Raw genomic sequence first — 23130 nt, forward strand, 5'->3', positions numbered from 1 at the left:
GAGCTCATGGAAGTACACACTGCTCGCACTGAGATGACTGCTCCTGGGGTCTATTCTCTCCTCGGCTCATGGATGTACACACAGCTAACACTGAAATGACTGTTTCCTGGGGTCTATTCTCCTCAGTTAATGGATGTACACACAATCTGCACTGAGATGACTGCTCCTCGGGTCTTCTCTTCCCTGAGCTCATGGACGTATACACAGCTTACACTGTAGTGGATAGTTCTCTCCACACCCTCACAGCAGCTACAATGCTTTCAGGTCTTGTAACTACGCCCTGTGCCTTCCCTTCCAATCAGTTGTAAGTAGGGCGGCTCTGCTCCCCTGTGCTGACTGATATAAGGGAATGGCATAGTAGTATGGTGCTCACCACTGCTGCACACATGTGGACCTTCTTGCAGCTGCAAGGTATGTTATGTTGAGAACTACACTACATCCTTTTGTCCAAACTATATTTGGGAGCTGCGAGCTGGGGTTACTCTAGTTCGGAGTCTTAACCTCTTGGGCTGTGTGCTTCTTGCACACAGGATTGTTAACCCCTTAGTAATTGAGCCTCCATTTAAAGGCTCCAGGTAAACAGGATACCTTTTATAGTAGGCTAATTTTGATGAAAGGGTCTTGCTGCTTGTTTCTTTAATATAAAATACAGGGATCTTGCTGTTTGCATCTTTTATACAGATTTAACATATGCTATTAGTAGACCCTTTATAAGTTATACTATAAGGATCTAAAAAGAGCCTAAAATGTGACGTTTATCTGTTTTGATGTACATAATTGAATTACTTTTTGTTTTAGTTATTACACCCTTTTACAGTTTTAAACACCATTGTTAATCATAAAGCTTATTATATGAGACAGGAATTTGTCCACCTTACAGGATCCCTCAAATAGAGCCTATTTCTGTATGATGAAACATATAGAATGCCTTCTACTATATATTATGATACTTATCCCAAGCCAGACAATTAGTGATACCCCAAGCATATAATAATATGCCATATGTATATAATTAAAAGTTAATATTATTCTTGCTTCTGTATTTTATAAACTGAAAACTTTGATGTATATAATTATAAGTTAATATTGTTCTAGTTTCTGTATGTTATAAATTGAAAACTTTGTCATTGTACATCTTTACCTTATGTTTCTTATATATTGATCACATTATTTTCAATTCTTTACAGCCTGAAAAAGGAAATTTTGCTATTCACTTTATGGCAATGTTTGTCTCACATGGATCAATAAAACTAATATGAAACAATAATTCACCTTGTATTGGAGTGACGATCATTTCTTTGTGAGTTGGATACCTATGCATAGTGGTGCGGAGGGGGACTACCCTGCTCTGGTACCCTACTGGTAACATACTTGCATCGTGAGAGTGCTGCCTTAACCCACGTGATTGAGAGTTATCCTTGTTTACCCTGGAATGCGTGCTACACCAGACTACTAGACTGAGGACTTAGCGGACAGCATGGACACCTCTCAATTCTGCCTTCTCTTGTGCTTACTTCAGTGTGCCGTACAGTTTGTTTGTGCGGCCAGGCTGGGCAAGCAGCATCGGAACTGTCCTGGCCCCTGCCTGTGTGAACAAGACGAGATGATGATGAGAGTGGACTGCTCAGACCGGGGGCTCACTGCCGTGCCAGCCAATCTTAGCATCTTCACATCCTACCTGTAAGTGGCACATATGCCCACTCCTCAAGGAGTTCCAACACTTTAAGAGTGTCTTTACTTATCATTGTGGTGATTTATAGAGAGTTGTCAATGTTATAATTGATTTATATGACACAGGCCATAGGTGCCATCTACTGTATGATGAAGTCAGTGATCATCACTGATACATCACTTGATATTCCCACCTAATTACTAACCCCTATGAAATATATCAATACCACTGTAAAAACGGAATAATAGACTTGCTGTCTTCCAGACTGGCATCTCATGGGCATCTTCATTTTATTAAACAAATGCTCATTGTTATTAATAATCTCCTGTAACCTGTCGAGAAATCACTATAGTAAATTCTCAGGTATCGCCCCTACATGCTAATTATAGTGTGAATATAATTACACACAAACTTTATGTTGTATAGTTTAAAACAGATTGCAAATTCATCTGTAACCAAATACTTTCATGGTAGTGCACAACTAATGGTGTCACTTTGGTTACTACAGGATAATACAGGCAGGTACCAGTATGTGTCTTATATCAAGTCAATTCCAAATGCCAAGTGGCTGACAGATTCAGCAATATATATTACATCACTGTAAATCTAGGAGGCATATTTACTGCATCCAGCTGCCCCTACTTTAAGTCAGGGTTCACAAGTCAGAAAAAGTGAGGACTATCAGATTATAACAGGAATCACTGCTGGTAACATCAGGGCAGCATTGTAGTAAATCAGGGATGAGCTCCCTGTGTAAATCAGTGATCAGTCAGGAAGATCAGAGGGATCCTGGTGTTCTGCGGATGAGCCAGATAAATCACATGAAATGGTAGTAAGTAGGTAAATTACTAATCTAGGGTCAAGTTCAGTAGCAGAACATGTGTGGAAGAAGGACGGGGAAACAATCAGGGAAAACATCCTGTATGATTGTATATTTATTTATTAATTAACATTTTATGCACAACAAACTAGATCAGGTTCTGTGTCCCGCTATAGTTTATATTGAGGTTCCTCACTGACAATTTAGCTTGTTGCGGATTCCATGAATTCATCAGTATCTCAGTTTCAACTCTGACTGGTGTTATCTGTAAATCAAATACAATGTTGTGCTGTACTCCTGCCAGTCTAGTGCCACTTGGCAGCCACGAGCTAGTATATTATAAATAAGTTCCTTATCGTGTGGTGTAATAAAATTAGATCCTAGACTGATTTCTCCAAGGAGCTGTATTGATCTTTAGTAGTTACACCTTTGTGAGATATTTGTTATGCAATCTTAAGGCTTAAGTGTTAAAATATACACAGTGCCCCCTAAAGAATTGCCATAACCAAAACTGCTAGAATAAGGGCACAACTATCTGAATCACTGTATGCCATGTAAAGGTTGCAGGAACTAATTTCTGTGTCCACCTCTTTATTTTCCATCTCTTATGTAATATGCAGAAAGGTTGAAGAAAGTCCATTTAAGGGTCACTTAGTTGCTTTCGGCAGGGGGCTGTAATATTATTTGCTCCACTAATGTTGTTACAGTGTAAACTTTCATGGTGATCTCCAATGCAGACCTTGTTGTCAGGGCTCTTGCAAGTGAGCCAAGGGTAAATGTTGATTACAGTTGCAAAATCTTTATCTTTACCTTTGGTTTATGAGACAAGTCTTTGAAGTGTGGAAGTAATCTTTAACTGCGATATTAAGACAAAGGAGACAAGTGAAGTCACCATACAGGAAAACGTGCAAGGATTTCTGAGATTTGCATGTTAAGTATGATTGTCACACGCTCAGTACACATCTATGCAACAGGCTGCGGAAGGCTTACAGCACCTTACTAAGACGACAGTGATAAGATGGAGCTGAGCTTGTCAACACAGCAGAGCACAATTCATCATGATATCATAGTGGGTTATTAACAATTTAACATTTGGATTGAAGCCTACAGTATGAGCTCGAGTTTGTCATGCGTAAAAGAAACTAGAATGCTTAAAAGAAATCAAAATTACATATTACGTACTTTGTCATTATACTATTAACTAAAATATGTAAACCAATTTTTTTTTAGTTTCAAAGATATCAATTTATTGATAATCCAAAAGAGATTCACATTCTGTATATACAGTAACAAATATTAGAAATGAGCAATTCCTAGCAATAGAAACAAATCCACATGGTCATATATATATATACAATGGGGTCCTTTATTCTATTCAGTTCAGGTGCTCAGCAAGTCACGGCAGCAATATTGGACAACAGGCTGCAAGGAATAAGGAGATAGGATAAGAAAGAGAATAAGGAGAAAGACATCACACCCCCCTACAGTGAAACATTTTCTGTTACTAAAAATGAATAAAAAAAGGCGAAAGTAGTTATATCCAAAAAGAGAAACTACTAAATGTAGAATGTCTTTTGCAATATGTGATGTATATACATTTTACTGTTAATTTGGTATTTGAACTTTACAGTGTATTACTGCACTCTATTTCCATCTTCAAGATAGATACATAAGATAAAAAGATGGATATACATATAAGTTAATATTATATATAAAGATATACAGTATCTATCTACTTAATCCTTTATGTCACAGATACCTATCCATGATCTATATATATATATATATATATATATATATATATATATCCTGTCTAACAATAGTGGTATTTACCCTGTGTATCTTATGCATTATGTTTCTAGGGGTGTTTGTACATTTTATTAAGAAGGCAAGTCTTTTAAACAATTTCTCAGAATGGGCTGAAAAGTGTCGGGTTGGTGTTATTTGTCTTACTAGCATTGGCCTTTACTACTTCTGGGCCTGCAGTCATGAAGCAGACAGTTAGTTGTTATTTAGGGCTACCCATGGTGTTTATTATGTTTCTGAACAATGTCCATAGTCTGCGTTGTCCCACAGTTTATGTGTCTGAGGATACGTCTCTGTTATGAAGAAGAGCTTCTTCTCTATGCTTGTGTGGTCGCTCCCAACATCCTGCTTCAATGTTATGTGTTTGTTTTGATGCCCTAATCCCAGGGTCCTGTTTTCTTGTGTGAAGAACATTCAATGTTCCATATGCAATGAATTTCTGTTGTTGATGTTGTTTTATTTCATTTCTGCTCGGATTCCTTGCTACAGATGAGGTGCTATTAAAGCTGGGGAAGATGTTCACAATGACAACAGTGGCTTGAGTAAACATGATACCTTTGTCTGGTAACTTCTAGATAGATCAAAGACGCGTCTAAGGCCACTCAGGTGTCTCCTTAGAAATTCAACTTCACTCTTTAACCCGACAATGAATGTATTGTACAAATGTGATTATTCTGCTCCCGCACTTTTTTCTTTAAGAAGAAAAAGGCTCTGAATATTATTTTGTGTTAACGGAATAATAGTCTGTATTTATGACCTTCTGAAGAGTAATCCATTAGGTGTAATCCTACAGCATGTACAAATTAATTTACGGTGCCTGAAGCATTTTGGGATAATGAGACTTGCCAAAGATGACAAGAAGCTGACTGGGATTTAAATGAAATAATCCTACCAATAGGCAAACTATTTTCAAGGGTTTTAATGTGATATCCACTTTCATAGCTAAAGTCTGTGGCCTTCAAAGCTTATTTGTGATATAAAATGTCATCCAATAATTTACTCACTTGAATTCCATTAAGAATATGGAAGAGGCTCACATACTGTAACTTTTTCCATTATACCAACCCTTTAAAAATGTAGCTATACTATCTAGAATGTCGCAGCAATCCCATAAAGAATGAATACGTGGAATGCTGCAGGCAAAATAGTTGGAATCATGGTGTGACTTTCAACCGCAACAACATGAGCTCCATAAAAATAGACAAATAGGTTCTTTTTCGAGTGAAATTAGCTACATACTTGGCTATTAATACAGTGTGGAGCATGTGACTGAACATTACTACTAATAAATTAGGTTGCCACATTTTATATTTTTAAAACACTACATAATTCTGTCTGTTCACAGTTTGATGGCAAATATGTGTGGATACTTGAGGCTGTTGATATCTCTCCACAAAGGTGCTACATATTTAAAGCAAGCCTATACTTTAGTAAAGGTTGGATATAGTGTTATGGTAATTGCATGTTTCATTTTTATTATTATTATTATGTATTGTATTAATTATTTAGCTTTTGAATGTGAGCTAGATATCACATAGGATTTAAAAGGATATGTTTTAATTTCTTGTGTGCTATTGAATACATTGTCATTTTAGACATTCTTACAGTTTATCAGTTTCTTCCCACTGCAATGTTAATGGATTGATTTACCCCACTTCACTTTCCCATACTGTAAAAAGCCAGAAAAGGTTAGAACCAAGAAGGAACAATAACTTTGAGCATTAGCGTTATGTGATCTTGCATCAAACGCTGGAAAATAGGAAATCTCAGTGTGACAGCTATTGTGCGCTGCACACACCTTTTAGCAGTCCTGTTCTTGTTCCAGGCTATTCTTGCGAGGTATGCTGAAAGCATCATTGCTCTATTTAATTCCGCACCACTATCAGCATTCATAGTAAGTGCAGTTGCATAATCATTTACTTTGTAGTATTTTCCTATGAGTAAGGAGAGGTTGTGTGCAGTTAATCATCATCCTGGAGCCTTACACACTATTGTTAATCAATGACAGTTTATAGCTCTGTAAAAAAAGATTTTTTTTATGTAGTATGCAACACAATAGCATCTAGCACTTTTCTCTTTCCACATGCTCATTGGATACACTGGAATGGTACAAGCATGTGTGGCATAAGGCGCATGGATTCTGGCAACAAGGCAAATAAGCTGCTGATCATTAGATACACTGGGGAAATGTATGAAAATGCTTGCTGCATAGTGCTGGTGTAATATGCACTATAAAATTGTCTGCAATGCCTAGCACCACATTTTTAAGGGTTTTATACAGCTTTTATTGTGAAAAGGGATGTTGTCTTTTAAAATGGGGAGTGGCTTTGTGACAAAAAGTCATTGAAGCAAAATTTGGCGCTGTAAACTAGACCAACTAATAGATGATGCAAAGTACAACTCACCAGTCTTAAACTAAACCAGATACTGGTAAATTTGGCGCAACAGAATACTATTAAGGTTTGTTTTTAATGTCCTTTTTGATTTCCTTTGTGTGTATCAATTAAGATTTGTATCTTATTATATAGAGAGAAAAAAAACATAAAAAAGTTGTCTCACATACCCATGTTGAGGCGATCTTGAGGTGGTGGAAGGCTGTTTGGGAATGCTCGGCGTCTTGCTGGCTTGTATATCCAAACGAAAAAAGGGGGAGGTAGAGGTTGCACATCCGATAAAAAATTAGCTTTTATTTTTCTCACATTAAAAGAATTGTGCGGTGCATGTGTAGGCGAGCCACCTACGCGTTTCACCATGAGTAAGGCTTAGGAACAAGCCGAAACGCGTAGGTGGCTCGCCTACACATGCACCGCACAATTCTTTTAATGTGAGAAAAATAAAAGCTAATTTTTATCGGATGTGCCACGTCTACCTCCCCCTTTTTTCGTTTGTATCTTATTACTTTGCTGATATTGGTTATATGATTTGTGAGTACTTTTTGGTCCTTTATACTTATGTTGGTAATTATTGCTTGATCAGTATAGGGATCATATACAGTAGAAGTGGGTATGGTTATTGGTATTAATTTTTACTATTAAGGTTTGACCGTGGCACCTAACTTACCTACAATGGCCTATCTCTGCCCCCTGTGATGTCATCGGAGGGTGCGATCGGTTGCCATGGCACCCTACAGTCTTATTGAGACTCGTAGGCTTGCCATGTGTAATGATCTCTAATATCCAGCAGATGGCAGCTATTAGAGATCAGCAGTAATATTGCTATATACAGTATAAAGTATTAGCAAGGGTTAAAGTACCCTGGATGGTCTGAAATAATGGTAAAAAAATATAAAAAATTGTTAAAAAAGAAGGAAAAGTTTAAATCACCACCTTTTCCCTAGATCACATATAAAAATAAATAAACAGTAAAAATCATAATTATGATAGGTATCTCCGCATCCCAAAATGCCTGTTCTATCATAATATTAAAAAGATTATTCCCGGCCGTGAACACTGTAACGGAAAAGAACGGCCAAGTGTCCAAATAGCCACTTTTCCCCCATGTTTCCATTGATGAATATTTGAATAAAAAATGATCAAACCGTCACATTGGTCCCAAATTGATATAAATTAAAATGCCAGCACTTTCCGCAAAAAATAACGCGGTACACCAAAGTGTGAATAAAACCTAATAAAACCTATATTAATTTGGTATCCCTGTGATGGTAGCAACCCAAAGAATAAAGAGAAAGTGTCATTTGGAGCGCTGAATAAAACCTGTAAAAACAGAGCCCACAAGAAAACGCCACAAATGTGTTTATTTGTCAATTTCACTGCACTTGGAATTTTGTCCCAGCTTTCCAGTACATTCCATGGAATATCAAATGGCGCCACTAAAAAGTGCAATTCGACCAGCAGATAACAAGCCCTAACAGATCTCTGTAAACGTAGAAATAAAAAATGTTATTGGTTTAGTAATGAGGGGAGTAAAAAACAGAAACGCAAAAACAAAAAGAGTCCTGAAGGGGTTAAAATATATTATTGAAATATATTAATATTATTATTTATTTTAAATAAGAGTTGTTTTGGCAATTGTGAATGGGAAAATTGAATGGAAAGTAAATTGCAACCAGTCACAGGTATAAATTAAATGCCTTCATATTGCTGAGGTTAGGGACTCGGCATATAACCTTCCACATTCAAAATGTAGAACTATTCCACCATAGCAAATATACTACCACAAATAAAAGACTAGTGTCCTACCCATATCATGTAGTCTATGGTTGCTTCTCAGACTCCCCAACGCGCGTTTCACCCACGCTTCTTCAGGGGGTCTGAAGAAGCGTGGGCGAAACACGCGTTAGGGAGTCTGAGAAGCAACCATAGACTACATGATATGGGTAGGACACTAGTCTTTTATTTGTGAGCTGATATACACGGCTGTGGAAATAGCACTAACTGTTGATGTGTCACCTAAGGGACTGAGCAATATACCCTATAATGCGGTCATGTGTTTTTGTCTTATCGGACTTACTGTTTGGAATTCCTCTGTTACACTAATTATTTCATGACAATAACATTATGTGTTGTTTTATGTATTAAATAAAGATATAGATTTTTTGGTTTTACTAAAGAATGCTGTAACTCCGTTTTTTGTGGTAGTACAGTCACAGGTATAAAGTTGTGCAGACGCTGAGACTGCTGAAGTTGCCTGAATAGTTGAACTCCAAAGTTCTTTGCTATTTGGGTCTCCGGCACTGCTGGTATAGCAGTGATAATGTTCCAGTCATCCTCACATGACTGATACAGCCAACCCCTTTAAAGAAGACCTGTCAGCCATAAATTGGGCACTAGGAGCTGCTTACTAAACTAAGCAGCTCCTAGTGCTTAAACAAATGCGGCAGTGTTAGTGTTACTGGAAACCTCCGGTAATGCTATCTAACACTCCGGCAGAGTACAATGTAAATGCCTGACCGTTCGCCAAGCGGTCCGATGTATTCATGAGGGGGCAGGGTTGGGGCATGGTTAGTGGCCTATGGAGCGAGCAAGGCGGTTCAGGGAAGGGGCAGCGCCGCGGACCACCCCCTCATGAATACATTGTACTCAGCCGCAGTGTTAGATAGCGTTACCGGAGGTTTCCGTTAGTCCTATTATTCTAACACTGTTTGTTTAAGCACTAGGAGCTGCTTACTTTAGTAAGCAGCTCCAAGTGCCCAATTTATGGGTGACAGGTCCTCTTTAAGGAGCCCATCATTTACCTTTTCATAGTTGAATAAGCTTCTGCCAGTCCACTTTGGTAACTTATATGACATAAAAAAACTGGCCAACATGCCTTTCTCCCAACATCATCTGCAGAAACCCTTGAGACAGCTAATCTAACAAAAATCTACACATACTTAAATATGTATGGAGTCCTTCAGGGTATGGTTAACTGAATATGGAAATACATCAAGTTTTTTAAGAGGGAAAGTGGGAAAAAAATATTTTCTATAGAAATATGCACTGTAAACGTATTACTTTAGAACATTGAGAGCACTGCTTCCTATTCTTACTGGGTCTTTCCATGGAATGTTAATTATTTAACCAAGCAAGTAAACTTTTGGTTAAAGCACATCTTATCAATTAGATACTACTTAGATGGAATTTAGATGGTACTTAGATGGTAATTGACACTAATGAACCATTCAAGTGGCTCAGTACATTTTCTATGTTGTACATAACTGTTATATGGTATTGTCTACACTATATTGTGAATATTGGGATTGCTCTGTAAGACATTTCAGGGACCAGAGAAAAAAAATTGTGCCTGGTTAATTAGGTACCATAACCAGGGGTCTTTTGCTGGACACACAGGGGTGCTGCACCCCTCCTTCTAAGGAGCATGTTTTTCCCACGGTGCTGAACTGGACTTTCCATAATATATATATATATATATCTATATACAGTATATGTACAGTGCCTGCTCATATACAACTTTTTTTAAATTATTTATTTATATTCCACTATACAAGGCTTGGTGGTCTACATAGTTCAATGCAAAAGTAGAATTCTTTTTTTACATAGTTCAATAAATCAGACATTTGTCTTATTTTATGCATTTATATAGTAATAAAATAAACTCCATGTAATATTTTTTATGCTTAGCTAACTCTTAATAGCAAGATTTAGCTTTTTCTTTTCAGTAAGATCCATTTACTATATAAAGCTAGATTTACAAATAAGTCTCTACTTCTAGGTAAAAAATCCTTGAATATGTTTGATAGTTAGAAAGGTCTCATAATGCCAATCCTTTCATATTAGTATAACTTTACATATATACAGATTTATAGTCATTATGTTAGCCTCTGTCAATGTGTTCAATCAAACCTCATGCAATATCTTGTAAGAAAAAGCATTATCTTTGTAAGTGTTTATTGGTATCAGGATATATTCTGTCTTATTCTTTTTAGTGGTCTATTAAGCTTTATCCATCATGATAGTTTATGGGCATCACAATATAATACAACATAATTCTGTATATTAACGTTAATAGGTTGCATGACAAGGTAGCTCCAAATCTGTTTTGGAACCTAAAGTGCGGAGGACAATTGTCCTGGCGTAGGGAGCCTGTTTCCAGCTGTTAACGCGTGCACCAAGCTGACCTCTTTAGTCTACACGCCAACCTAGATTAGAGTCTCCACAAGTGTTCCCTAATAACCTAGCGTCTCTTCCCCATGGTAAGCCAGAATTTCACATCTTCCTGGCTTTTTGAATGAATGTCATGCCAGCAATTTCATTCTCATTTAGAAGGATGGTTTGTTGGGCTTCTTATATAATACGAGTGTAAAACACAAATGTTTTCTTAAGCACAAAATTATGAACAGTTTATTTAAAAAATTACATTTAGAGATATTTCATAAACTGTTGCATTACAAACCCTATTTTATTTTTATTTGCTCACCATGTTGACTCCTTCTTCCCTTGTACAATTTTTGAAAGGGGCTGTCCAAAAATGACACTTTTATGGACAAGAAGGTGTTTGGTTGCTGTGGGCCCAACCCCCACTCCCCACCTGAGAATCAGAGGCTGCAAATATCATGTGTGAAGACATTTCCCCACAGATCAGACACTTCTACCCTATCATATGCACATGGAGGATGAGAGTTCAATGCATCTACTGTGCTTTGTGTCCTATCTGATCTGCAGGGAAATCCCCAATAAAACCAACTGTGAGTCTGCATGTGTTACTTATGGATTTGTTCAGATTTTCATGTGAATTCTGCTTCATATACACTGAGGATTTCTTTTCTCCCATTGATAAGAGAAAGCTCAAGTAATTTCCTGGTGGAAACACTCCACTGTGATTCTGCTGCATATCAGCACTTCCTGAGGCAGCCTGACTATAGCGACATGCAGAAGAGGTGAGCTGCAAACAATGGTCCTGCATTGCATTGACAGGCATTAATAAAATACTGCCAGCACTGGATCATGGAATCCACAGTCTTGTGCATGCTAGCTGTAGAAAATAAGGCTACACACATCCCCAAATCCTATTTTGGAATCTGAGTGTTTTCTTTGTATATGGGAGAGAAATGCAGCGGCACTCCTTTGGTGTCCTTTATTCACAAAACAATGCAACATTTTGACGTAGAGATCTTTTTCAATCATGATGCTTGTAAAAGACTTCTATGTTGAAATGTTGCAATGTTCCTAAATAAATATCCCAAACTGGGCGCACTGTCCTACTCATCTAATCTCGATTAATTAAAAGGTGGTACTATTGTTGAGTACCCCAAGGGAAAGAAATAAGTATCTTAAAAGAACAATGCAGGTCACAGAACCCTACATGCCATGTTTCGCCTATTCAGTATAGGCTCATCAGTTGAAATATTTGTATACCACACAGTCATAGAAAATAGTAGACTCAGCTGCATGGAAGATACCTACACATATGCTAAAGACAATGGTCTATCAAGCACAAAAACAAGGTGCCTATACAGGTTGTGCGTGAAATAAAGGCACTAACATGGGGGGAGGGGGGAATCCCCTGGTAGCGCATGATGTACTCTAAGTCAGTGGACACCTCCTCATATTGTGGGCACCAGTCCTCCATCCTTCTCATATTGTGGCGTCCTATCCTCCATCCTCCTTCATATTTCTGATGCATTGATTTCACGGAGGTGGGACAGTACTGAACACCACATTCTCACAGATCAGATTTTCCATATGTGCAGAATATGGGGGATCCTCTATACACAGAGATATGAGTAAACCTTGTAAATCTGGGAAGATAAAATATTAACCAGTACACAAAGTTGTAAAACTTTGTAATTTGTTTCTTTGAATAGTTTGTAATGATCCTAAATTACAGCTGCACATTGTATTTTGGTTGCAAAAATAGGAATGTATCAGTAAATTTTCCAACTGTTTTCAGCAACAACCAATAAAAACTTGTAGGTCAAAAATAATTAGATTACAACGGAAGACATTTACCAAACACTTATTCTCCAGTTTTTAAAAGGGAAAGTTTTTAGTTTTTAGAAGGGAAAGTGTGCCTGGTTAACTCGTTGAGCCAGATTTATCAACAGTCTTACTTCAGTAAAACCGTTCATGAATTTGGTGCATCTTTGAATCTCCTGTAAAACTGACTTCAAAAAGCTGCATGATAAAAAAAAATCCTGTCCGAAGTATTTGTAAATTTTTGGTATATATCTATATAAACTAGTGTTAAAAACCAATCATATACTTTTAATAGACGTTTTTCGTTTGCATGCTTTATATGTGATTATGCATTGTAATTTGTGAACACCCTTTGAACAGGTTAAGTGGGTTTTTTATGTTGTTTATATTAGTTTATATTCTCCCCATACTGTTGCTTTGCCTTGTGGGCAATAAACATGTGCAGAATTTACTTCCTCCTTATGCTATTTGCTTTGGAACAGAGTACTTCTTAGGTCTGGAAAGTCTATGCACAGGCAAACAAAAACAATACTATTAGTGCTACTTTATTCTAGTGCTACATCTTTTATGAGATTATCTTTTATGATCTTTTATCAGATTATGGAACAAAAGAAAAGTCAATTTATTATACTATGTACTGTATATCTATTAAATATGATAATTTTTAATATATACTACAATGACATGGCATCTCTCTTTCTAAAATCTGTGCATTCATGTATATACGCACTGAACTGACAATACAACAACAAACATGTCTAATGCACTCTTCTCCCATTGGACTCAATACACATTTATATAGATGGCCAGGGGTGGATTAAGACTGGCACGGGCCCTGGCTGTATGAATATTATAGCCCTTATAAATCTGGAATTAACGCCTTACATATTGTACTAGAATCAAGCTTCTTGGGAAATGAAGGATGTGTCTGCCTGATTTTAATCTGTGGTTTCAGGACCTTCAAGGGTCCTAAAACGGCTGTTGTGCACATGTTTATTGAAAGGAGGAACTGATGTATGAGGATTTCATAGGTGAAGGTCCCTCTGGGTATAGAATTTTGTTGGTAGGTTGGGTGGGCATGGGCCCCCTAGAAGGCTTCACCTTGGAGATGCTTGTATTAGAATCCACTGCTGGCAGATGCAAGCGCTGACATTATACTGTGTCAGGATATCAACAGAAGTGATTTATTATTTTTTGTAGTGTCCATTGGCAAGAATTACCATCCTATATTCACCAGCATTTATAGAACTATTGCATATAGGCTACCAATATTGTATAACATTATACAATTTTTGCTTCTCTTCTGCCTCTGTATAGCATTAAGAATAGCATTAAGAAGTGCCTAAAATCTATACACACATCACAATCTCAGTCCTAAAACTGGCCTCTGCCAGCTGAAAGTTTGCACCCTATTTGTCTTCTTTAATGATAAGAGATTATATAAGCTAAATATTCTGCATCTTTGGACCACTGAGTGCGTTTAGTACCTGCTATTTAATTCACCAGTATGGTGCAGAGATTGTTAACATTCTGCCTCCTTTGGGTCTCACAATTTTATTTGTCAGACTGGGGCCAATTTTGGGAATTGCTGCATTTCTGTGTGTGAATACTCTACACAGATGCTGAGTTTGTTTTGATTCAAACCCAGGAACCTAGTGTTGCAAGACAAGATTTAGAAGTACTGAGCCACTTTGCTGACACGTTCAGTTATTTCCCGAGTCTAAATCATCTTTAAATACCCCTTTATGTTACAGTTTCATTTGATTTCCAGTTCATGTCAAAATAGGCAAATTGATATTTGTGAATATACAAATGCGTAATAATATTTTCTCTAGATTGCAGCAGTAGCTTCTATAGAAGGTAACAGGAGACTTTGTAGAATTTAACAAGTGTAAAGGGAATATTTTAAGTACAGGGACTCTCATAGAAAAATAGCAATTTTCAGTACAGAAATAAACCCACAAATACTATAATTTATCTCCAAATATAACCAACCATACTCGAGGACATTGGATACTCTGTGGATTTCTTCCTAATGCAGTCTAACAAAGGTATTTTTGTTTATCACTGGAAATTTTTCTTTTCTTTCATTCACTAGCAGTTTAACTAAACACTTATTTTATTACATATTATATTTTAGGTAATGTATCAACTTTTACTACATTTCTTTGCATAGTACCTGCACTTTCTTAGGAATCATTAATTCTATAATTACACTCCATAATTACACCCCATAATTCTTGCCAAAAACACTGTGACTGGAAATTTCATTATGGTCTATAGTAAACCATTGTAAACTATTTACAGCATTTTGGTTCTCCTTTTTTACCTATAAATTTTACCATTGACTCTAGAAAATGGTGAAAAAAAACCCAATGTAATACAATAAAAACGTTACAAAAAATCTTTGCTGTATTTAATGTTGCTTATAAAAAAAACCTTTTAAAATAGTGAGTGTGAAGGAATCCTAAAACATTCAGAATCATGGGGCTGCAAAGTTTTGGATGCAAATTGTGGTTTACTTTTTTCACTGTAGATTCTTATGTTATGGAAATTGCCTATTAAGATTTCAACATGTGCAGCTGGTAGTAGAGCTGAAAAGAATCCTAATAGCCAAGGAGCTAGTACAGATAGATATTTGTGGATGGCTTTCAGATTTGCTCTTGTATGACACAGGATAGCCATAAGCTTAACCCTAACTGTAAGTTGCTGGATAAGGTGGTTAACGTTCAACATTTTATGATGGTACTGGCACATAGGTTTTACATGTATCACAGCTTTTTTGCCCAACTGTATTATATGGTTGATACCCCACTCTAATTGTTGAGATCAGAGATGACTGTCATTTATACTGAAACAATTAAGATAACCTGTTATTTAGCCCAGGCTTTGAATATTTTAAAAATAAAATTAATGTTTATATTAATTTGTTCCTACTCATCCACCTGTCTGAAATGCAATGAATGCAAAACAAAAAGTTTTTTGGTATCCACAAGTCATCCCACAAAAAATCTTCTCATCCTTTTCTATGGATAAGAAAGTTAAAATGTTAATTTTTTTTAATGCAGCAAAAAAAACCCACATTTTTATTTTTCAAAACTTAAGTGATTTTTATTGTTCAAAAATAGAAAACAGAGAAAAAGTTTCAGCAACTCTGATTTAGTCTTGTGATGCACAGCATAAAATCAACCTTTAACATTCCTGTTAAATAGTCTATAGAGTGGCTGGATGTTTTATCCTGATGAAAGAAACCACTGCCATAAGACCATAATATTGCCATTAAAGGTGTTTACCATGAATATGGAAAACATCCAAGAAGCCATGGTAAGACCTCATGCACACAACCAATAATGGTGGTCAGGATCCATCAGCAAAGCTCTCACTTCTATTTAGACCGGTCACTTTGCGGTGAGGTCACCTTGTCTCACTGCACCATGACTGAAGCGGGGTGGCCACGCCACCAGTTATAGAGCTAATCCTATTTTTGCCCCAATTTTCATTGCTGTAATCTGTGCCAGCACAGCCTTAAACTGTGCATGAGAACAAAACAAAAAGTTAGTTACCCCGTTCTAGCTTCCCCTTGTTCTGTGATTGGAAGTTCTGGATAATAAGACAACTTCACCCAATGCGTTGCCTCCAAGCACACAGAAAGCAAAGTCCTCTGGAAAACAAAAGTATTGCCCCATGGGCTTTCATGACCAAATAAAATCCAATTTTATAGGCAACACAATTTGCGTAAAGGGAACTTGTCACCAACATTTTCACTTATTATAGCTGCATTGCAAATATGTCTTTCTGCTTTCTCTGAGCATTTGCATTACTATATAATTGTGTGTTAAGAGGTTGAAAATATCATTATTATTGCTCATATCAAATAAACATAGTTAAATAAGAAAGAAAAATCTTTCAAACATGTACTTCTCCAACTATCGGAATACCTAGGTGGCACTTTACCAAAAAGGGAAAGGGGGGGGGAGGGGTGGAGAGGGGAATGGGGGTGATTTAGAACTAGCTTGGGCAAAGGAGAGTTGTAAATGAAGATGCAGAGGCCAGAAAAAGGGAGGGAAATGGGGCAACGTCGTATTTTCCCAAGCGTCCTAGAGGAAGATGTTTACATCTAGCTGCGGACGCCTTAAATACGGCTTCAGCTATTAATCTTATTGAATTGATCAATTGAAGCTACCAAATATGGTACTCTGCGCTACATAGATAAATCTTGAGCTAGTATTAGATTAGTAGGTTAATACTGCTCGATATAATACTCCTACGCACCCTTCACCATCATTCAAATATCAGCTTCAGCCAACCATCCCAATTTCGTTTAAAATTTTTTTTATGTATTAAACCATACTCCCATAGTGGTAACACTCATTCATATTTTCCCTTATTATGTCTAGGTTAGTACAATTTAGTGATTTCCACTGTTTAGCAATTACCAATCTCCCCACCGCACATAACCTACTAATTAACCATTTTTCTTTTTCGGAAAAAGTGCTGGTATAGATATCCAAGAGAGCGCAAACCGGACATGGGGCAATGAACCTATTGCATATTTTTGAAATGAGCTCGAAGAAATAATTCCAAATAATGGCCGCCTGGACACACTCCCACCACATATGTACAGTTGTCGCAGTGGCCATACACCCCCTCCAGCAAAGGTCATTACAATCCGAATTTATTCTGGCTAATTTTTGGGGGGTCAGGTACCATCTGGTACGCAATTTAAACAGGTTGGTTATATGGTTTGTACAGAGCAGGTTTCTATTTGAGTTCCAGATTGCCTTTAGCCATTGCTCCTACATAATTGTGTGTTATCACTTACTTTCAACCCTGCCAAAATCCTCTGTGTAGTCCTATGGTTTGGGATTTTCTTTGGATGCATTTCAAAAAACATGTGACTTGTCTGTGCTGCAGACTGCTCAGCTCTCATTCCCCACCCTTGTGCTCCTGTACAGCTCCCTCTCTCACTGACCAGGCTGTAAGCTCTGTGAAGGAGCAGGAAGGAGGAGCTGACCAGTCTGCAGCACAGACAAGTCACATGTTGCTTTTTGAAATGCAGCCAAACCAAAGCCCAACCCCTGGGTCTACACAGAGGATTCTGTCAGGGTGCAAGGTAAGTTATAACACACAATTATATTGTAATGCAAATGCTTAAAGAAAGTAGAAAGGCATATTTGCAGTGGAACTGCAATGGGCTTCTGTAACCTGCCTTTAGTGAAAATGAGGTCCTTAGTGTAGGTTTCCTTTAAGGACATTATTACTTTTATTTTTTGGCTTCTAATATATCAACGTCAAGAACTGAATGTTTACTTGGCACCTGATATAATCATTCCATTGACATGAGTCTTTTTACTGAGAGACAGGAGACAGGGTTTACTATTGGATGCTGAAAATATGAAGCTAACTATTGGAGCTAACTGAGTAGTATGAGAAGCGAAGTCATATAAAAACCATCAAAATGGCTATGGAATTAGAAATTGTTCATCTCATTCTCAAAGTCAGAACAGCTCTTCTGTGCTCTTTACTAGTGGTTTATAGTCATATTAAATGTCCCATTCAAATGTCCCACTAAAATGTTTTAGTGCATTTTAAATGCGACCAGTAATAAAATGGTGGCCTCACTTTATTTTGCTAATTTCCTTTATCTGTAAATTAATTGTTAGTGATGCTTCTTTATTACCATTGTTTGCTTAAAAGAAACAGACAGAGTGATCTAATGAGATGCCATTTAACTCAAGTGACAAATTATCCTCCTTGTCCACCAGCGTACATAGAGTGTAAGTGACAGTCTATGCAGATCCTGGCAGCCACACATTACATTGAGCTACAGAAACCAGCCATATATTTTAATAGGGACATCAGTGAATGCTACTTTTTCTTTTGTACACATATTTCCTCTTTTATCTCTTAATGGTAGAGTATTTGGAACAATTAAGAAGTGCCTGAAACTCCTGGTTAAGATGTCATTTCAGGAACTAGTGGAAGGAATCTTGCAATTAAATCATTGAGAGCAAAGTCAACCACAGAATCTGTTTCCAGCTGTTTTATGGATGAGTAAAACTGTAGTAAACACGTGAAAGCTCCATAAATAAAGTGGGGGATGGTTATCATGAGGGCTAGTCCATTTTGTGGGAGTTAGAAGTGCTGTCATTTGTGCCAAATTTTTCAAATTTTACCCATTGTTTAACAAATTTGGCATATCTTTAAAAGTCACACATGAAAAAGGAAAAAATTATGTGCCGGTGCTCAACCACTTAATGGTTCATCCCACGATGCAGTCGAACTAGATATAGAAAATCGCTTAGTCTGGATCCAAGGTAGGTATGTTTAAGAGGAAAAAATATCAAAAACCTTCACTGATAATGGATGTAAAAAATAGGAAACTTTATTTAATCCATACGATTAAAAAAGTGACATCACTTATGAAAGTACACGGTAACGCGTTTTGGACAAAAACATAGTGTAGTCCTTAGTCATACCTAACCGTACAAAGAAAGTAAGCACTTTTAAACGGAGGAGCGTGGCCTGAATGCTTGCAGATGTCATGGTGATGGGGACTTGCTTAAATCTTTCAGCAAATAATTGATATGATTTGTGTAAGGAAAAGTTATAACATTTTCCAAAACACTTTCTGTATCATTTCCTTGTGCTTTTCTATATCTCTGCTTGCCGTTTTTCTAGAAAAAGCTTCTGTGTTTACTTCAAGTGTACAGCAATCTATCCATGGTGATGGACATGCAGGTGCATGAAATGTTCATATCACTTATTACTCTCAGTGATAATAACGGCTCGTGCACCTGCGTGTCCATCACATCACGTGGACAGATTTCTATCCATTGGAAGTAATCATAGAAGCTGTCCATAGCAGGGCAGTAAGCAGAGATTTAGAAAACCATGAGGAATCGATACAGAAAGTATGATGGAAAATGTTATAACTTTTCCTTACATAAACTATATCAATTATTTGCTGAAAGTGGACAACCACATTACCTCTGGGTCTTTACCCTACATAGATGATTGACGCTCTCCGTTGAGAATGCAAATGTTTTTAAAGCTTAAAAAAGCTAAAAAAAATAGTTTTCCCATTAAAAATTAGTTTAGTCCACAGAATAAAAATTATAAAAAGTTGTATATTTTAGTATTGATGTAAAGATGAGACTTTGTATCCTAAAAATATGATTTATCAGATTGGAAAAATGGTTAGCTGCAAGTTGGCACTAGCATCATCAACCAAAGTAAGCCAAACGTAGGCGCCAATGATCCACTTAGGCTGAATAAAACTTATTCGCATATGCAACTTAAGTACATTCAATGATCTGGTGAGACCAATCTAATAATAATATGATGGCAGCATGATATCTGTATGCATAGACTGGCTTTAAATGAACATCATACTTCTAGCTGTACTTTTATTCTCAGTTATGAACAGATAATCAGAAATGACTGATGATTTTCATCTTAAATTTGTGACAAGTATTCATCTTGCTTTGAAAACATTACTCTTGACAACATTTTCTGCACTAGTTGGCCAGTCATTATTCCAGCACTGCATCACTATGCAGAGATACAGTCACATTATCTACTCTCTGCTTCTTCGACCTCATGGGGATGTAACCTACCGAATTTTTTGTAACTTTTTTTTGCATTTCTTTACATATTTACCTATTAGGATGTATTGTGGAGTGTGAAAAGAAACCAATGTAGTTGGAGGGAAGTAGGAAGAATGCACCTGTATCATGCTCCTTACCACAGTGGATATAAAAATATCCAAATGCCATGCTTCTAGTTATTAATTACTCTTGGCTTTTTGGTTGCAACCTTGGGTTCATAGTTTTCCTATTAAATTTAACAAAATGTAAGGCTTGCATAGGATGTTCTCTGTGACCCAAGTTGTTTGTCCACTAGGGACCGAATATATAGAGCGGTGATGGTGAACCTTTTAGAGACCGAGTGCCCAAACTACAAGTTAAATCCACTTATTTACCCTGAAGTGCCTACATGGCTTTTTAAGCAGTAGCTTATTGCCACATCTTTCAATTGTATCAGCCCACTGAGGCCACCAATACAATTGAAAGAAGAATGGCAAATTCATACTCTCATTATATCTTCTCTCCAGGTTCTCTCTGTAGAGGAAGAATGGTGGGTCCAGCAGGAAGACCTCCAAAGTGTCTGTCAACACCTTCTCACTTTTCCTGCAGTTCCAAACAGCCAATGAAGTGTCGATTTAAAATAGCATTGAGAGCAGCATCTCTTAAGTTGCCTGGGATTTCAGGAAGATTTGGTCATATTTGGTGAACTGGGGCAATGGTCTGAGTGCCCACAGAAATGGCTCCGAGTGCCACTTCTGGCACCCGTGCCATAGGTTAGCCACTGATATAGAGCATATAGTCTGTGAAGAATTTTGAGGAATAAAAGATTAGAGTCTCAACATTACCCACTTCTTTGTTTAGTTTACAGATACTGGAGTGCAGACCACCATCTGGCTGGACAGTAGTCCAAGGTTTCTTGCGAAAAATTGGTGTGGCACCACAAAAAAGTTAAAATTCAAAACTTTATTCCAGAGGCATTTCAACTACATACAAGACATTCACCATTGCTGAGAAATCTACGCTTTTCGAATGTTCAGTAATTAAACATGGCTATACCATAATTAAGAACTGAATGTTAGGTATCTCAACTACCGTACATATTTTATATCCTTTTCTAACACCATTGCAATTTCAACTCTTTGGAGGTGCCACATTAATTTTTCCTAAGAACCCTTATTATTCCGTATAATTTTACTCCCATATAAAAGAGAAGTATATTATAAAGCACATGGTTTCTACAATGTATCCTCACCTTAGGCTTTGTCCATTTGAGAATAGTTCTACAGGAACACCCTGTCACATGTGATGGTTGTGTAAACCTGTTTATACAGATTAGCGATCTGCATCAAATTTTGCTGGCTGTTATATAGTGGAAAAACACAGCAATTGAAAACATATTGCTCAAGTCTGCAATCATATTTCCCCGAATAGAAAGAAAGAAATAAGCCAGACATATTGCTCAGTTCCCAAGTTGGTGTTAACATAAAATTACAAAAACATGGGAAAACAAGCTTCGCATGTGTGGTCCTTTTCATCTTCACTTCTGGGTCAGCCTGGGAGTTAACAATGGATCAACAGGTGACAAAAGCAAGGACAGAAGACATGACTGAAACCAGCTACATCTCTTGTTCTCTGCTTCTACAGCTTTTCATTCATATTTTTCTGGGACTTTCTTATTTCCTCCACCAAAGTTATTTACCATACACTTTAAGTATTTTAAATTCACGGACCTCTCTCTGTTTATGATCCAATAATAAAAAGAACTGTGCAGTGGATCATTTAATTGACACAAAAAAAGAAAGTTTTAGAGTTATTTGGATTCTTTCTATAAATGTAACGCACAAAAGTCAAATGGCAGTCTATACCATGGCAACAATTTTAGACCAGGTTGATACGTGGCAGTAACGATTAAAGGCGTTGTATTGTATTGCTACTCTTGCCTATGGATAGTGTTTGGTATTTCATATTCAGGTCAGTTAAGAGTGTGAGTTAAAGGAAATCAACCAATTATGATTAGCAGCAAGGAGTGCAGGGACATGATGTCTGGTGCTCTGGGCTGATAATTATGCACGCCCCCTGCGTGATGTAATTTACCTCTCCAACATGGACCATCTATCACACAGGAGGCGTGAATTCCCACCTCTCACGTGATGTCACCTCCCTCTCCCAGCAAGGTGACGGAGTGCATAATTAACAGTCTGGAACGCCGGACATCTTGGTCCCGCGCTCTGGTCAGCTTTTCAGAAGTCCTTTTTTAGGTGATTCCAGTGTGTCAACACTAGTGAAGACAAGTGACAGGATCAAGATAAAGAGAAGCGTAGGTAAGTATTTTCAATGTTTTAAAATTTTTTCCTACTGGTTGACTTCCATTAAACCTTAATTCTTCAACCTATCCACAGACAAGAGTATGAATGTTTCTGGAGAGTAACACATTTTTTTTCATCTTCTTATGAAGCAATCACTTCAAAATGGCAATTCTGAGATGGAGATTTTCCCCCGTTATTGTGGCACGGTGATTGTTTCCTGCATGTCTATTATAATTTACATTTTTGACAGTTATTCAGAGTGACTTCATTTGTTTTTTCGTTTCATATACTCGGCAGGTAGCCTCAGATGTCCATTCAGTTTGTTAACATTAAATCAACAAGCAGAGCTTCTGAGCCTCTTACAAGGGCTGCAGTAATGTGTTTTGGCAGTGCTTGTGCTGCGTGCTATAGGGCCTCTTGCTGAGAACGCTAGCAAGCTTGACTAATTCCCACTGGTGATAACTTCATAACTTTATTTTCTGCTTTCAAGTCTAAAGGTAATGACTTCATGCTGTTACCTTTTGGTTGTATGATACCACAGAGAAGGATCAAATATTATTTA

General features: G+C 37.2%; 1 protein-coding gene across 1 annotated transcript in view; it reads left to right on the forward strand.

Annotated features, from left to right (window-relative positions):
* The first annotated feature begins 319 nt into the window (after positions 1-319).
* The window catches only part of LGR5 (leucine rich repeat containing G protein-coupled receptor 5), a 120009-nt gene continuing 97198 nt past the window's right edge, over positions 320-23130 (forward strand). Inside the window, exons 1-2 of the mRNA XM_072146716.1 lie at positions 320-411; positions 1188-1680. Of these exons, the coding sequence (XP_072002817.1) occupies positions 1478-1680 (203 nt within the window). The 5' untranslated portion in view covers positions 320-411; positions 1188-1477. The remainder of the gene's footprint in view (positions 412-1187; positions 1681-23130) is intronic.

This window comes from Engystomops pustulosus, chromosome 4 (assembly GCF_040894005.1).
Source record: "Engystomops pustulosus chromosome 4, aEngPut4.maternal, whole genome shotgun sequence".
NCBI lineage: Eukaryota > Metazoa > Chordata > Amphibia > Anura > Leptodactylidae > Engystomops > Engystomops pustulosus.